This window comes from Chelonia mydas, chromosome 1 (genome assembly GCF_015237465.2).
Source record: "Chelonia mydas isolate rCheMyd1 chromosome 1, rCheMyd1.pri.v2, whole genome shotgun sequence".
Lineage (NCBI taxonomy): Eukaryota > Metazoa > Chordata > Testudines > Cheloniidae > Chelonia > Chelonia mydas.
Genome location: NC_057849.1, coordinates 99789355 through 99801733, shown reverse-complemented (window position 1 = coordinate 99801733; position 12379 = coordinate 99789355). Strand labels below are relative to the sequence as shown.

Genomic DNA, 12379 nt, shown 5'->3' with positions numbered 1-12379 from the left:
ATGGGGGCTCAAATTGAGTTCTCCTTCCTCACATAAGTAGTTCCAATGAAAGTAACAGAGCTACTCACATGTGTAACACAAGCAGGATCTGCTCATTTATCTGACTCAAAATGGATTTGCAATGCCTCCACCATGAGGAACCTCCTATGGGCTTGTCTAGGCTACAGGTACAACCAGTCAAGGGGATCCAGTTATAATATACATAATTTTGTGGGAGACATGATCCCTTAACTGTGTTCCCAAGCCCCACTAAAAGCTTTGATGTGTCAGCGAACAGACAAAAGCCATGGCCAGGAACACATTTACAGTCCTGTCTACACTCTAAAAATGGAACTGTGCTATGTCCCCTAACATACCAGTAGTTGTAGTGTACAGAGTTGCCACTGGTGTGAGAAGCTATCAGCCTGCTAACGGGCAAAGATGTGCATAGAGATGCCAGGAGCATGCCAGCTAATGGGCAGCAGCCTCATCACACTGGGGAAGCCTCCCGGAATACTGTGGCTTCCTTACCTGCACAAGTCTCGCCATCATAAGTCTCACACACCCACTCGTGGCACTCGCACAGTGGACCGTAGTATTTGCCTGGCTCAGTCACTTGGCAGATGCAGACACCGCAGTCACATTGGCCTCTGCCACTGCACAACTTTCCCCCTGGGACATGACACCTGCGTTCCGATTCAGCACGGGACAGTCTACATGAGGAGACGCTGCGGGAGCCACTCCTGCAGAGGACAACAAAGACAACGAGCTGCAGACAAAGTCAGGTGCTCCTACACAGAGTGGATGAGATCAGAGTTGGGACAGAGATCCTTACTGTTGCAGTGGATTTACCCATTACTTTAAAACTCTTTTATTTTTGTATTACCTGCAGTTTTACATCCATTTATTTAGCATATAATAGCAGCACAGAGGCTAATAATTCAAAGCACCATGATTTTTGCCCTTTGAGAGCCTGGGGATCAACAGCTGGGTTATTATTAATCCAGTGTGCCACCCACTGGGACATATTACATTGAATTTTAATTATTTTGCAAAAGGCTGGGAACCCCTTTGCAAACTTACATTGGGATCACACATTTGTGATAGATTTGGTAGATATACCCGCTTAAATGATGGATTACATTTGGATTTGGATTATTCTGGTGGATTTGAGATATTAAAACTGGAGGGCATGAAGCCAAAAAATAGTAGGATACAGATGCCAAATTAAGGTTTTTGACGCTTCCTTGTACCAGGATATGTTGGGTCCAGATTTGTTTAATTTATTTATTTAAATAACTGAAGTAAAAGTTGTTCTTTAATTGAATGGTACAATTTATGGGTTAATGGCTCAAATTTGGCAAGATCCAGCAGGAGCCAGATGTCAAATCTGAATTTTTGCTGCTCTGTCATACTGGAGTGCAGCAGGGTCTGGATTTTTAAGATGCATCGGGGTATCTAAACATGTTGCCTGTGGTGGCATTAGGATTTTGGGGTAGAGGGTTGGGATAAAAGCCTATCCAGACCCAGGTGTGAGATATAGGCATGGGCAGCACCATTAGACCAGGATGATTTGGAGGTCCAGATTTATTGGTGCAGTAATAGCATCTGCACTTGTCCTCAGGCATTAGAATTTATGTGCATTGAGGCCAAAATTTTGCTGAATCCAGCAGGAGCTAGGTTCTAGATCTGGTGGGTGGGTTGTGTGCTGTTGGTGGGTCAGTTTTGGGGGGGGGGTTGTGCCATTGCTCCAGGATGTAACCAGATCCAGGATGTTTGGTGCACTAGGAGTGGCTGGATTTACTGTCTATTTAGCCTGTTGAATTTGGAGAGTTGGGTACAAAAATCATCAGGATCCAGCAGAAGCTATCTTTTAGCTTTTCCCCCTAGATACCTGTTTTAAGTTTTGCATGTATAAGGAAAGATACATTTCTACATAAACTATGTGATCCAATGTAGTTTATACTATACACATTTGTGATCCTAACTACAATATAGTGCACACATAACTTTGCATTAGATATATACGCAATGTGTGTGGGTATTATACATTATGTGACTAATTTTCAACAGATAATAGCAACAGGTTGAAAATACTCCATCCTTGCCTGTATGGTATACATAAGATTTTAGATTTTTGTTGCTTGTTGCAACTTGTTACCAGTTAAAGTCCAGCCTATAAAGCAATTGCTAAATAAACCCATTAATTTAAAAGACAAACTTACCGCAGGGCCAGGGAGAAAGTTTGAAGAGTTGCAGGCAGCAGAGTTAGAAGCGAAGCAGCCAGCAGCAGCACCAACTTGAGGAACCCCTGTGCACACATGTTTAGATTGCAGGCAGTGACTGAGGAAGTTTGATGTTCTCTACGAGAGTCCCATGGACAGACAGACCCACTGGGCTTGCAAAACCCCAAGCTGGCCAAAACCGGCTTCAACACTGCTTCCCCCGGTGCTGCAAGTGCCTTTGATTAGCTGCCTGGAAGCTGGATTTGGGCAGCACTCTGGGAGGAAGATTGGTGCCAAACCCCAATGCTCACAGTCTAGGCAGGAAATTAATTAGAAACAGTTGTACAGCCAGATGTTTTATTTTGACATAAAAAGTGTCCTGTTCACAGATTGAACAAACTGTCTCAGTCTTGAAATACAAGCACTATAAATATTTGAGGAAAGTGTATTTGAGTTAACTTTGATTAATAGATGTTTGAGATAATCTTAGTAATGTGATTGGGGAAATGTACATTTGTCAGTTTTGGCAGACGACATTAACAATACTTTCCAACTGTATTTGAGTGTATTGCCTGCAGTCAGGTAAATGCTTTATACTTTTAGCGTGAACTAAAATTATGTGGGTACATTTTCCCCGTGGTTCTCAAACATTACGTCCTATAAACTTTACAGTGTGACATTCAGGGCTGTCAAGCTATGACAGTTTGAGTGACTGCAATTTCAAAAATATCAGTTAGCTTTTAAAATGCCTCATTAAAACACTCAGCTCAGGCTTTCACCCCAAGAGTTAGATATTTGGAAATACCATAAAATTAATCCAAAATGAGGGAGTCTGCCTCCAAATGAGTGTGACTTGGCAGGACTGGCCATAACATTTCTTTATACTTCATAGAAGTTTTAACAGTTTTTGATCCCTCTGATTGTCCTGGAGAATCACAAATTGCCCAACACATCCCTGAGCCTGAATGGTATTAGAAAAACTTAAAACTTATACCACAGAAGAAAATTCATTAGTAGAATATGGGTGTTCTAGTAGATGTTCTTTCTTCCCCCAATAATACAATTCCAATTTTTGAACCAAGAAGTCATGCTATTGACATTAAAAGCTTTTATTGATTCGAGTTCCTAGTTTGTGGACCAAGGTTTTCAACAACTCTTTCTAACTGAAGAATTTTTTTTTTTAAGAAAACTGCAGCTGTACAGTACAGACAGTATACAATGTGATTATTCCTAAAAAATGAAAGAAAAACAATCCAAACTTTTGCCATTCATGCTGATGAATACTTTTACCAATCTATGCAATGTGTTGAAAACCTCTCCTGCATAATAGTCAACAATCACCCTCTGATCTCCTTATATCCCTAAAAATTATAAAGAATCAGTACCTATTGGGAACAATACTTGTTTCCCCTACTTCCTCAAAATAATTTTTCTACCAGGGAACCCCAGACTGACTGCTCAAACTTATTTTGTACGTTTGCTATTGTAATTTATGTTACCTTTTTTAAAAATAATTATAAAACGAAAGGACACATATCGACATGAAACAATATAGACATGACACTCACTTGTAGAAATGTGTTACATAATTGTACATGTTTAGCTTATGTTAAGGAATAAGTTTTAACACATTATTACTTCATTTTATAGCATTATATGTTGAAATTGACTGTCCACTGATGGTAATATGGATCCTGATCCTGCAATGAGATCCCAGGTTTGTGCAGATCTCACTGAAAGACTGAGAACATGATCTTTATGACCAAATCCTGCAAGCAGTTATGCTTGTGTTAACCTTGCTCACTTGATGAGCCTGTTCATGGGTAAAAAGTTAAGTACTGATTGCAGGATCAGGGCCTTTAAAAATAGACAGAGCCCTCTACTTTAAATCCCATCCTTAATGCAGAACTAAGTGCTATATTTCTTCAATACTTTTTAAAAGTTAATTTGTAGTTTTGGAGAAAAACAAAAGCAACAAGTTTGAAAGGAGAAAAAATTACAAGAACATTGTAGTTGTCAAAATACAACTGTTAGAAACCCAGGAAATTCAGAGTTCAGGTAAAATGAATAGGAAACATTACATTTGAAATGATGGAAATTCCATCATTTGGACTTAACTTACCTTGAGCTCTCCCATTAAATTTTGAGTGTTTGTGTGTGTGTGTGTGTGTCCAATAGCTTCATGCAGTCTGCAACCTTTGGCTTGGTGGGTGTGTGGTGGGTGTGTGCGTCCAAGTGTGTGTGTGCATGTGTGTGTCCAAGAGCTTCATGTAGTCTGCAATCTATGGCTTATATCTGGGAAAAAATACTGTCCTGATACAGTGACCATACCACTCCCACTTTTTTTTTTAACCTTCCCCCATTCTCCTCACATAAACTAGTGTGCAGTCTTTGACTCCGGACATTTTAAATTTGGAGAAGACACTGTAGTTATACAGCCTGAGGGTGGAGTATCAAGAATGTGCATGCACCCTAGAGCACTGGCTTTATAATTGTTTTCATATGTACGTATCTCTGATTCCAAATGTGATGCTTCATTGCTGCTCTTTAGCCTTTGCTCTTTTCATATAAATGCTATGATCTGAGCCTGAGAGGTTTGTGGACACAGATACACTAGATCTGTGTTAAATGGCACATGGTGTCTTAAAGAATGTAGAACAACTGGGCCAGATTCTCATTTACCTTAAAGCCTGCTCTGCATTACAAGTGCAGACAACTCCTAAGTCCTGGGTTTAGGTGCCTCAGATCCATTTTTAGGCTCCACTGTGAGCTACAAAGCTGAATGCTGTAAGCACCTGAACTCAAGTTTTCAAGGTAAAACCTCCCTCAGTATCTAAGTTTCTGTCTCTGGGCACGCCCACTGCTGCCTCACTCTGAGTACATATGCCAGTCTCCCACCTAAGACCCAGAGTGATTCACAAAGAAGGGGAAGACAGGTTTCAGAGTAGCAGCCGTGTTAGTCTGTATTCGCAAAGAGAAAAGGAGTACTTGTGGCCCCTTAGAGACTAACAAATTTATTTGAGCGTAAGCTTTCGTGAGCTACAGCTCACTTCATCAGATGCATTCAGTGGAAAATACAGTGGGGAGGTTTATATACATAGAGAAAATGAAACAATGGGTGTTACTATACACACTGTAACGAGAGTAATCACTTAAGGTGAGGTATTAACAGCAGGAGAGCGGTGGGGGGGAACCTTTTGTAGTGATAATCAAGGTGGGCCATTTCCAGCAGTTGACAAGAAAGTCTGAGGAACAGTTGGGGGGGGGGAAGGAATAAACATGGGGAAATAGTTTTACTTTGTGTAATGACCCATCCACTCCCAGTCTTTATTCAAGCCTAAATTAACTGTATCCAGTTTGAAAATTAATTCCAATTCAGCAGTCTCTCGTTGGAGTCTGTTTTTGAAGTTTTTTTTTTGAAGAACTGCCACATTTAGGTCTGTAATCGAGTGACCAAAGAGATTGAAGTGTTCTCCGACTGGTTTTTGAATGTTATAATTCTTGCCCCTCTGCCTTGTACATTGGCCAAACTGGACACTCTCTACGTAAAAGAATAAATGGACACAAATCAGACGTCCAGAATTATAACATTCAAAAACCAGTGAGAGATTTTCTAACGGACTAAGTCCCTTTGTGGTTCAGGGCCTAGGCCCAAATCCTATGAATACTTACACATATACTTAATTTTATGCACTGAGAGTAATACCACTGAAGTCAACAGTATTACTTGCAGTGTGGAAAATTAAGCACATGAGTAACATGCAAATTAAGCACAGGAGCAGGGCCTAAGGACTAGATTCACTAACACCTAACTCCTACGTGCCCTGCCTCCCTATGAAATTTTCAGTCCGGAGTTAGGTTCCCAGGAACCCCATGTACTGCATAGTCAGAGGTGACTAAGAAAGGGATCCTCATAAGCCAGCAAGTAGCTGCTTAAGCTACTCAGGAGTGAAATGCAGAGGAAAGGACAGGGCTTATAGGTCACAAACATAAAGGGACTTAGGGACCAGGGCATTCACCTGAGAGCTGGGAGACCTGTTTTCAGATCCCTGCTCTATCTAATTTGGAGCGGGGACTTTAATGCTGGTCTCCTATCTCACAGGTGAATGATCTCACCACCAAGCTATTGGGTATTCTGGACTGGGGAAAATCTCTGTCTCACCCTGTTGAAGCTCTTCCATTGAATATAAATAATAATGTAGTCATTGTGCTAGAGCGAGCGAGCAAGCAAGAAGCAGTGAGAGATTGATTCTATAGCCCAATGGTTATAGCACTCACCTGGGCTGTGGGAAAATAAGGTTGAAGTCCCTGCTCCCAGAAATATTTTAAAAGGTAGTTAGATACTTAAGACCCTGTTAGGAGCCTAAATACCTTGGAGAAGAGAATTAGGACATAATCTTGTAAACTTTTTGGGGGCAAGGAGTGTCTGTTACTATTTGTCCGTATAGCACAATACAACCCCCAAAATAGCACAACCACAATACCGCCCCAAAACTGGTTGGAACCTCTGGGTAATGTAAAAAATAATACTAATAACTAGGGCTGTTGATTAATCACAGTTAACTCATGCAATTAGCTCAAAAACATTAATCGCGAATTAAAACATTAATTGTGATTAATTGCCGTTTTACTCACACTGTTAAACAATAGAATACCAACTGAAATGTATTAAATAGTTTTGGATGTTTTTCTACATTTTCAAATATATTGATTTCAATTACAACACAGAATACAAAGTGTACAGTGCTCACTTTATATAATTATTTTTGATTACAAATATCTGCACTGTAAAAATGATAAACAAAAGAAATAGTATGTTTCAAATCACCTCACACAAGTACTGTAGTGTAATCCCTTTATCATGAAAGTGCAATTTACAAACAGATTTTTTTTGTTACATAACTGCACTCAAAAACAAAACAATGTAAAACTTTAGAACCTACTAGTCCACTCAGTCCTACTTCTCGTTCAGCCAATCACTCAGAAAAATTAGTTTGTTTACATTTATGGGAGATAATGCTGCTCACTTATTATTTACAATGTCACTTGAAAGTGAGAACAGGCTTCCATTGCACTTTTGTTGCTGGCATTGCAAGGTATTTACATGCCAGATATGCTAAACATTCATGCTTCGGCCACCATTCCAGAGGATGTGCTTTTGTACTGATGATGCTCATTAAAATAAAATGTGTTAATTAAATTTGTGACTGAACTCCTTGGGGGAGAATTGCATATCTCCTGCTGTTTTACCCACATTACTATATTGCCATATACTATACTTCATGTTTTAGCAGTCTTGGATGATGACCCAGCACATGTTGTACGTTTTAACAACACTTTCACTGCAGATTTGACAAAACACAAAGAAGGTAACAATGTGAGATTTCTAGAGATAGCTACAGCACTCGACCCAACGTTTAAGAATCTGAAGTGCCTTCCAAAACCTGAGAGGGAAGAGGTGTGGAATGTACTTTCAGAAGAGTTAAAAGAGCAACACTTCGATGTGGAAACTACAGAACCCAAACTATCAAAAAAGAAAATCAACCTTCTGCTGGTGGCATCTGACAGATGATAAAAATGAACGTGCGTCCGTCCGCACTGCTTTGGATTATTATCAAGCAGAACCCATCATCAGCATGGACGCATGCCCTCTGGAATGGTGGCTGAAGCATAAAGAGACATATGAATCTTTAATGCATGTGGCACGTAAATATCTTGGGACGCTGGCTACAACAGTGCTATGTGAATGCCTGTTCTTACTTTCAGGTGACATTGTAAAGAAGAAGCAGGCAGCATTATCTCCTGCAAATGTAAACAAACTTGTTTGAGCGATTGGCTGAACCAGAAGTAGGACTGAGTGGACTTGTAGGCTCTAAAATTTTACATTGTTTTATTTTTGAATGCTGTTTTTTTGTACATAATGCTACATTTGTAAGTTCAACTTTCATGATAAAGATATTGCACTACAGTACAAATATTTGTAAAAAAAAAAATAAAGTGAGCACTGTACATTTTGTATTCTGTGTTGTAATTGAAATCCATACATTTGAAAATGTAGAAAATATCCAAAAATATTTAAATAAATGGTATTCTATTATTGTTTAACAGTGTGATAATTGCGTGATTAATCACAATTAATTTTTTTAATTGCATGATTAAATAACAAAAGTATGTATTGTGACAAAGTTCCTCCTCTACCTTGGTGGGTCTTGCGCTTATTGGCGGATTTGCTCGCCTTGGAGCTTCACGGCAGCCCTCAGCTTGGCCGTTTTTCTGAACCCACAGTCCAGGCCGACTCCTCCTGTGTCTGACCAGGAGTTGGGAGGATTTGGGGGAAATCCGGGCTCGCCATTTACTCCGGGTTCCAGCCCAGGGCCCTGTGGAATGCAGCTGTCTAGAGTGCCTCCTGGAACAGCTGTGTGACAGCTACAACTCCCTGGGCTACTTCCCCATGGCCACCTCCCAACACCTTCTTTATCCTCACCATAGGACCTTCCTCCTGGTGTCTGATAATGCTTGTACACCTCAGTCCTCAAACAGTATGCGTTCTCACTCTCAGCTCCTAGTGCCTCTTGCTCCCAGCTCCTCACATGCACACCACAAACTGAAGTGAGCTCCTTTTTAAAACCCAGGTGCCCTGATTAGCCTGCCTTAATTGATTCTAGCAGCTTCTTGATTGGCTGCAGGTGTTCTAATCAGCCTGTCTGTCTTAATTGTCTCCAGAAGGTTCCTGATTGTTCCGGAACCTTCCCTGTTACCTTACCCAGGAAAAAGGGACCTACTTAGCCTGGAGCTAATATATCTGCCTTCTATTACTCTCCTGTAGCCATATGGCCTGACCCTGTCACAGTATTTTCTGTAAATTCTTTATGGCTACAGCTACTGAATAAATAAGAGTGAAGCATTTTAATTTTTGTGGTCACTGCTGAGGTTAAGGGCTTGTCTACATGGGAACAGCCAGGAAAATTAATCCAAATTAACTAAATGTGTGAATTTGAGGTGGCTTAATTAAACCACATTAAACCTCTGTGTGATTGCCGTTATTTAGAATTAAAGTGGCCTTAATTCAGTTTATTTTAATTCACTCTGGAAGTGTATTAAAATAAACCAAAAAAATGTTACTTAGATTCTGAATTAGTGTGTTCACATAGGGGTTTAATGTGGTTTAATTAATCCACTTCAAATTCACACCTTTAGGTAGTTTGGATTAACTTTCTTGGATGTTCCCATGTAGATAATCCCTAAATTGTTTATTACAGATGGCTAAAGTTGTCCCTAATTTTTTGTTTATATCTCAGGGGAGGATTACCAGAGGAACTGAGTGGAGCAGAGAACTCATAACTGAGCCGTTTGAGGAGAAGGGGTGAACAGGGCAGTTGGACTGAGCTGTCAGAGGGAACAGAAAGAAAGAGGCAATAGAACTCAGTTGCCAGTCACAGGGAAGGAGGTGGAACAGACTGTTATAGCTGATACCCATTTGAAAGGGAGGTCAACGGGTCTATCAATGTCAGCCACACAAGAAATGTCTTGGATAAGGATACGGGACAAGAAAGAAGCATGCTGCTGAACATGAGGATGAGCCTTAGCTTGAAAGTATTGTCTATTAGTTCTCTGATTAGAGGTCTGTGGTGGGAGATGGTGGGAGATTGGGGGCTTGTCTACACTGGCAAGTTTCTGCGCAGTAAAGCAGCTTTTTGTGCTCAAACTGCGGACATGTACACACTGCCAAGCCACTTAGTGCACAGAAACTCCTCAGTTGCAGCGCTGCAAAAAAACCACCTCAACGAGAGTCGTAAGGCTATTTGCACAGAGGCTCCTGCGTTCTATTGCCAGTGTAGACACTTGATTGCTTTCTGCGCTGTAATTGGCCTCCGGAGCTGTCCCATAATGCCTCAAGTGACTGCTCTGCTCATTGTTTTGAACTCGTCTGCCCTGGAGACATGAGCCCCTCCTCTTTCAAAGCACTGTTTCTGACAGCCCTTGCGTGCTGTGCTGATCTGCTCCGGGACACAAAGCAAACCATTCATGTGGCATGCTCATGCTGTTTAACAAAGAGGCAGGTGTCTGTGTGTGTGTGTGTGTGTGTGTGTGTGAGAAAGAGAGAGATTGTTGTGCAGAGAACCCAGGGTTTCCCTCTCCCCCTGCCTCAGGACTGGTTGCTTCCTGCCGCTGTCTGAACTTACAAGACTGCTTGCTGACACACTGTCTGTCCCCCATAACACACTGTCTCTCACCCCTGCTCCATACACACACACACTCCCTGTCACTCACACCCTGTCACACACCCTCCTCCCTCCCCCACCAGCTGACAGTGTAGTATGATGCCCATGGAACAGTGGGCCTGGAAAACCTGCATCATGTGACTCTGTGCCTGCCCCATGAGGCATTGCAAACTCTTCCCACAGCACCCTGTGGCCAGCTGCACAGTGGGATAACTACCACAATGCACTGCTGTCTTTGCCATTGCAAGAGCTGCTAATGTGGATGTGCTCCAGTGTCACAAGGAGCACAGGATGGACACGCAACAGCGGTTTAATTCCAGCATTTTAATAAAAGTGGCATAATTTACATTGAAGAAACTTGCCAGTGTAGACATACTGGGTCTGGGCCTTGCAACTACAGTCAGGTAGTTCAAACGCTTTTATCTTTCCTAGCAAAGGAAGCAGTAACTTCCTAACCAAACTAGTGAAAGCTCTATAGCAACCTTTAGAGCTTAGCAAATTTAGCAATAGCTGTAAGGCTGTTTGATTTAATTTTAAGAGGGAGAATAAGATTTGCAAACAATAGGGCAAGGTTAGGTAGTTTAAAGGCTGTTATTTTTGACAAAAAGGCAAGCAAGGTTTTAACTTGCCATCCAAGTCAGAAAAGGTTTTGTACTAAAATAACATACAGTGTTATTACTTTCTGTGCAGCAAAACAGAACTTGACTTGAACTTAGGAGGCAGATGGCCTCTTTAATATTTTTTTACGGCGTTACAATTGCCAGCTAACTTTACTGCCCCCAGGACCAGGTAGCTTAATTTGCAAACTCATATCTGACTCACAAACTATTTGTAAAAAAGTCACACACACAGAGAAGTGGTTAACTTAAAAAATAGCTGAAAAATATCAGAACTCTTCAAAAATCCTCTTGGGTTCTTTTTGGTAACTCTCCTACCAGCACCGTTAGCCTAAATCAATGGTGGGCAACCTGTGGCCCGCATGCAGCCCGTCAGGATAATCTGCTGGCGGGCTGCCAGACAGTTTGTTTACAGAATAATAATACTGAATGTCCTGAGCCAAGTAAGGGTAATGCACCACGTGGTAGACCATATGGTAAAGAAGTGTATACTGAGAAATATTACAAACTGAGATATGAACTCACTTTCCAGAATTCATGGAAAGCTGAGTACCCATGGGTTTCATGTCAGAAAGGTAAAATGTCTTGTGTAATTGGCAAAAAGCATCTAAGAAGCTCTATATTAAGGCCAGACCTACTGTAAGTGGATGTAAGACCTTTACAACTCATTCCCTACATGTACGTGGCTGCTCTGCTGTTAACCTGAAATGCATGGAAGCAGAAAGCATGTCAGTCTTCAAATATCGTTTCTTACTACATTGCTCCATAAAATGCAAAATGAGGTGATTCAATAATTTGCCAACATATTTATCTCCACCAATGCAGTTGCTAAACATGATTTCGGTTTTAGAGATTACAAAATAGTCTCCCAATTACATGGTCATGAATTATCTTAACTAGTATAAACTATATTAATACCCATGGAGTGAAAACTTTATAGAAACAATTAAAAAGCTTCTTAATGAAGTGGCTCAAAACTGTATACAGAATGCTAGAGTTATTATTGTGCTTGCTGACAGATCTGTAGTTTAGCAGGAGTTGATGTATGTCAGATGTGTGCAGAATAGGACACCTTATACTCTCTTTGCTGACATGACATGGAAACTGGAACAGTTGATGGTTTGATATAGGGAATAGAAATACCTTTAGGAGTTATGGAGATCAAGGCAGAACAGCTCAAATCAAAACTGGTTGGCCTGAATTTCAATAATATAGGAGTGAATATAGGATATTCAAATGGTTTGCAGGCCAAATTTAGTCAAAATGTTGTGCTTTTGTAGTGTATTGCATCAACCATAGCTATTAAATTGTCATTGCCAAAGAAAAGACTACCCCT

General features: G+C 40.8%; 1 protein-coding gene across 1 annotated transcript in view; it reads right to left on the bottom strand.

The window, feature by feature from the left end:
* The window catches only part of ITGBL1 (integrin subunit beta like 1), a 254672-nt gene extending 250146 nt beyond the window's left edge, over positions 1-4526 (bottom strand). Inside the window, exons 1-3 of the mRNA XM_007066259.4 lie at positions 4327-4526; positions 2205-2518; positions 511-722 (exon numbers count right to left, since the gene is read on the bottom strand). Of these exons, the coding sequence (XP_007066321.2) occupies positions 511-722; positions 2205-2302 (310 nt within the window). The 5' untranslated portion in view covers positions 2303-2518; positions 4327-4526. The remainder of the gene's footprint in view (positions 1-510; positions 723-2204; positions 2519-4326) is intronic.
* Between the last annotated feature and the right edge of the window lie 7853 nt (positions 4527-12379).